Source organism: Corylus avellana, chromosome ca10 (assembly GCF_901000735.1).
Source record: "Corylus avellana chromosome ca10, CavTom2PMs-1.0".
In the NCBI taxonomy this organism is placed as follows: domain Eukaryota; kingdom Viridiplantae; phylum Streptophyta; class Magnoliopsida; order Fagales; family Betulaceae; genus Corylus; species Corylus avellana.
Window position 1 is genome coordinate 6,496,043 of NC_081550.1, and position 5,735 is coordinate 6,501,777.

Here is a 5,735-nt window from a genome sequence, read left to right on the forward strand (position 1 = left end):
TTTTTTTTTTTTTTTTTTTTTTTTTTTTCTGAGAATTGACATAGATATATGATCTTAAGTTTGAATTTTTGAAGTAAAAACTAGTATCAAATCTACATTTAAATGGTTAAATTTGTTATTTGAAAATAAAAATTGAAATGGAACTATGGAAGTATGGAGCTCCACGCGTCAAGATCACATGTCCATCTAATACTTAATTTTCGTTGGTCTATACAAATAGCCTAGGGAAATGAAAAATTATTTGAATAAAAGTATGGAGGTTCAGCTCGCCAGGCCCAAAGGACCACCATCCGCACAGTTGAAGGCCAAATTCATGGCAGTCGGGCCACAATTGCCTTTTGAAGGCAAATGACATAAATAATACCTCTTCTACATAAGGTGAGTAAGAAGCTAAACCAAGTATCCAATTATAACGTAATCTTCATCTCTATCTCATTTTAAATTTTTAACCAAATATGCTATTATCCCCCAATCTTTATCTATCACTCTTATTTGCACCCTATGTCTTTATTGACTTAAGCATCAGATGTGGTGTTGTCGCTCCCCTTCCTTCTTCCCGTAGGGCCGCTTTGACGTTTGATTGTCTTGTAGGAATCTCAGATTGAGGGTTAGGCATGGATGATCACTATCACGGCCCACCAGCTTAGCGGATCACATGTCCAACAAAAATAAAAATATTATAAATAAATCCAAACGTTTTAGGAGTAGTTGTCCCACTGCCACAAGTACAGGTTTTAATGTAAGTTCACAAACGAGTGGAGAGAGAGACGTGGAAAGAGTGAACCAAAAAAAAAAAAAAAAGGTTAAAACGTTATTGTATAATTTGGTAAGATTAATTCCTCAATATAATTTGATTTTTATTTATTTATTTCCTTATTTGATTTGAACATTAAAAATAGTTGATCTATTAAGGAATTTAGATATTATATATTTAAACAGGTGGCTATGCAGTAATTGGTGCAATAAATTATTAAAAGGACACTTGTCGCAATTCTAGACTATCTCTAAAGAGTGATTTGGCTAATATATATATATATATATATATATATATATATATATGATAGTCATTAAATTTGACCGTCAATTCATAATAAACACTTAATTACGATCATTATATTAAAAATATTATCAACGATTATTTTAGAGAAAAACACATTTTACACCCTCAAAATTTTTCCCAATTTTTAATTTGGCCAATAATGTTAAAAAATTGACAATATACCCCATCATAGTATCAACTTCCCAATGCAAGCCCCATCCGTTAGCAATTTTCATCTAATTTGACGGAAAATTGCTCACTTCCTGAGCATGTGCATTTTTTTTGTCTAAACTTTTCAAAATTGCCCCTAATTTTTTGAGAGGATTTCAAAAATGCCCCTAATTAAATAAACAAATATTAGATTAAAAAAAATAAAATAATTGAGGGTGGCCAAATGGGCCAAATGAGGGTGGCCGAAACCACGCCCGGACCTTTTGGGGGTGGCTGAGCCACCCTCAAATGGCCAAAGGAGGTTGCTCTGCCACCCCCAAATGGCCCAAGGGGCTGGCTACGGACACCCTCAATTTTTTTTTTTTTTTTTTTTTTTCAAAAATATAGGGACAATTAGGTCTTTTCAATAATTTTCGTAAGAGAAAACGGAAATTATTGATTGATGGGTCACATTACAAATTTTTGATACTTTGTTGGAGTGTATTGCCAATTTTTAAACATTGGAGGCCAAATTGCAGATTGAGTGAAACTTTGGGGGATAAAGTATATTTTTTCCATTACTTTATTATAACTGTTAGATCGTAATTTTTAGTAACAATATGTTAGATCAAACTTAATTTGATCTCACAATTGACTTAACAGTCCAATAAATTCAACCGTTGGATTTACGTTAGAAGCATTCTATGGTTAACATAAACCACTAGATCGAATGATCATGATTGTCCAAAAATGAATTGTCATGAATTGATCATTGCAAGCTAAGTTCCAAGTGCGCCATCAAGGCACCCTACAGCTCACTGCCACTCACGCGCTTTGTGCACCCAAGCATTGCTTTAAAGCAAATGCTTAATGTATGTTGGGCCTTATAAATGTTAACTTGACTTTCTATTTTTTCAATGTGAAATTCTCTTCTTTGAAGGCTCTTTAATAGCTTCAATTTATTGCATTCCAAACAGCAAATTATATATATATATACATAATAATTTTGAAAATTCTTTAACAATGACCCTATTAATCATATTTAAAAAAAAACACGCACTTTGTACATGTTTAAGGAACACAATCGAATTATTGCAATGTGGAGTCCTCCCTAGGGTTTCTCTAAGAAACGGCTAGAGGCGAGGTTTGAACCTCCTACCGGTTGGCGGCAGTGGAGGGGTTAACGGCTATTGCAGAGACTTCCAACGAGTGGAAGATGGCGGAACAGTTAGAAAAGCTATGGGGAACGATATCTCTCACGGAGGGGGAGAAAAATGGGATTGCTATCACAGAGGGAGAGATTGAGGAGGCAAGGGCTCAAGGTGGGCGATGCTTGATAGGGAAGCTCTAGATGGGGAAGAAGGTGAACAAGGATGCTTTCAAGACTGTATTATCACGAATCTGGCGCACGTTGGGAGGTGTAATATTCAAGGAGCTGGATGATAATATCTGGCTGTTTGAGTTTGAAGACGTGGATGGCTTGAGACGAGTTCTGGAAGGCAGGCCATGGTCTTTTGATCGGCATATTCTTGTCCTTAATGAATTTAACGGAAGCACGCCTCCATCACAGATGGCTTTCACGCACTCTCCTTTTTGGGTGCAAATACACGATATGCCATTACTATGCATGACTAAAGGCGTAGGTACCAGAATAGGAGAATCAATGGGGCAGCTAGAGCACACTGATCTGGCGGGGGACGGGGTAGGATGGGGAAGGTGCCTGCGAATCCGAGTGGTGATTGATTTATCCAAACCTCTGGAGCGGGGACGTGCCCTCATGTTGGAAGGAAAATCCCACTGGGTTACCTGCAGATACGAAAAGTTGCCCATGGCTTGTTTTGACTGTGGCAGGGTCATTCATGGCGAAAAGGGATGCCCTATACCACAGAATACAAAAACAAATACTAAGGCGGAAGGGAGAGAGTGGGGACTATGGCTCCGGGCGGATGATGGGCAACGAAAAAGAGTCGGGGGAGATGATTCTGGTGCCGGTGGGGAGAAATCCAGCAAGTATGGCGACATGGGGGATGTCAGCGCCGAGCTGCATAGCAGGAACAAGTACATGGGGTCCTCCAAATTTTCTGGAAACCCTAGCCAAAAATCGTGCTCCAATTATAGTACCAGAAGCGGAGAATCCCCATCTTTCCATAATGGAGCTGCAGGAGGGGCGAAAAACAAGGGAAAGGAGAAGATAGCGGAATCGACTGGACAGACTGCGGAAAATCAGGGATCCCATGCAAATCATATGCCTGACGTGGGAGCAGTATACGCTACTGAGGTGGTGGGAACTGATAGCGGAGAGGAAGAACAAGATAGTGGGCTAAAAAAGGAAGCTAAGATGGGCTTGAGTAATAATATGGGCCAATCAGATGGAGACAAAATGTTGGACTTGCATGATCTTACTCCCACACCTACTTAAATGGATGTAACCCCTAGCTCACAGCCGAAGTTGAACGTGAAGGGTACTAGTCTACGAACGTGGAAGCGTAAAGCACGTGAGGGGCACAGTACGACTAGCAAAGGGGGGGCGGGACATCAATCGAAGAAAAAGCGAAAGGAGAAGAAACAGGGTGATGAAGGAGAGACGGAACGGGGAGGCAAACGGGGGAGGATGACCAATGTGGAGGAAGGAGGCAATAACAAAGTGAGGGCGGTGGCTGAGTTTCAGCCCCGCCACCAACAATGAGTCTCCTAAGTTGGAACTGCCGAGGGCTTGGGAACCCTCAGGCAGTTCGTGACCTTTGTCAACTGACGAAGGAAAAGAAGCCCAACATTTTGTTTCTTATGGAGACAAAATGTCGAAAGAATAAAATGGAGATTGTCCGGGTGAAATTGGGTTTTGAAGGTATGTTTGTGGTGGAGCCCATTGGGAGAAGTGGTGGCCTAGCCATGCTGTGGAAGAATATTAGCACGCTGGAAATTCAAAACTATTCTAGGCGACATATAAATGCAATTGTGATGGAAGAAGGCTTGGGGTGCACATGGAAATTGACTGGCTTTTATAGTCATCCAGAGTGGACAAAAAGGCATGAATCTTGGGCCTTGCTAAGCCATCTGAGAAGATTCAACCCGCAGCCATGGCTATGTGTGGGTGATTTTAATGAAATCACAACCCAATCTGAGAAGTCAGGAGAGTTACTAAGGAAGGAAACCCAAATGGCCCAGTTTAGAGAGACTTTGGAAGATTGTCAATTATGCGATTTAGGGTTCACGGGCTCAAAATTCACACGGACAAACCAAAGGCAAGACGGTGGTTTTATTAAAGAAAGGCTAGACCGGGTAGTAGCAAACAATGGGTGGTACACTTTGTTTAAAAAGGTTGAAGTTAAAGTTTTGGCCACCCGCACGTCAGACCACACGCCCATTTTTCTCACTTATTCAGAGAAAGAAGTCGAGCACACACATGTCAAGAGGGGCACCAAGTTTGAAGAAAAGTGGCTTTTAGATGAGGGAGCCACGGATGTGATTAAAAAGGCATGGTGTGGGGACACGGTTGGTGTATCTAGTGTACAGGTGGTGCAACAAAAACTTGAGGCTTGCAAAGTGGCATTAAAACATTGGAATTGGCAACAACACGGCAGTTTCGAGAAAGCCATAAAGGAAAAAACCAAGCGTTTGGAAATTCTGCAGCGGAATGAAACAGCAAGGGACGGCCAAGTAATAAAACAGCTTCAAAGTGAGATTGAATTTTTGCTTGAGCAGGAGGATATAAAATGGAAGCAAAGAGCCAAGGAAAATTGATACCGTAATGGTGATAGAAATACCCCTTTCTTTCATGCATGGGCTAGTCACCGGAGGAGAATTAATCAGATTCAGAAAATTCAAGATGATGAAGGGCGCGAGTGGACAACACCAGAGGATGTCGGCCAAGCTTTTATTGGCTTCTATCAAACGCTATTTACTGCTGGGGGAGTTTCTGCCATAGAGGAATGTCTCATGGGGCTGGAGTGTCGGGTAACGGAAGAGATGAATGGCCAATTAACTAAGGTTTTTACCATGACAGAAATGGACGAGGCTTTGAAGCAGATGCACCCGCTGAAGTCTCCCGGGCCTGACGGGATGTCTGCATGCTTTTATCAAAATTCTTGGGCATTAGTGCAGAATGAGGTATGCACGGCAATTTTTGACTTTTTGAATAATGGAACTTTTGATGACTCTATTAATGCAACATATATTACTTTGATTCCAAAAGTTAAGACTCCAGGTAGACTTTCTGAGTACTGGCCATTTAGCCTATGTAATGTAATGTACAAGCTAATTGCAAAGGTATTAGCTAATAGGCTAAAGAGGGTCCTCCCCTTTATCATTTCAGCCAATCAAAGTGCGTTCATCCTGGGATGCCTTATAACGGACAATATTTTGGTTGCTTTTGAAGCCCTACAGACCATGGATGTACGGATCAAAGGAAAGAAAGGGTACATGGCTCTCAAACTTGACATGAGCAAGGCTTATGATCAAGTTGAGTGGGATTTTTTGGAGGCTATTATGGTAAAAATTGGCTTTGTAAAAAGTTGGGTAGAAAAGGTAATGACATGTGTTCGCACTG

General features: G+C 40.9%; 1 protein-coding gene across 1 annotated transcript; it reads left to right on the top strand.

Moving 5' to 3' along the window:
- The first annotated feature begins 2,540 nt into the window (after positions 1-2,540).
- LOC132162821 (uncharacterized) lies at positions 2,541-3,608 on the top strand. The gene has a single exon (XM_059573043.1). The coding sequence runs from the start codon at positions 2,541-2,543 to the stop codon at positions 3,606-3,608; it is 1,068 nt and encodes a 355-aa protein (XP_059429026.1).
- The last annotated feature ends 2,127 nt before the right edge of the window (positions 3,609-5,735 follow it).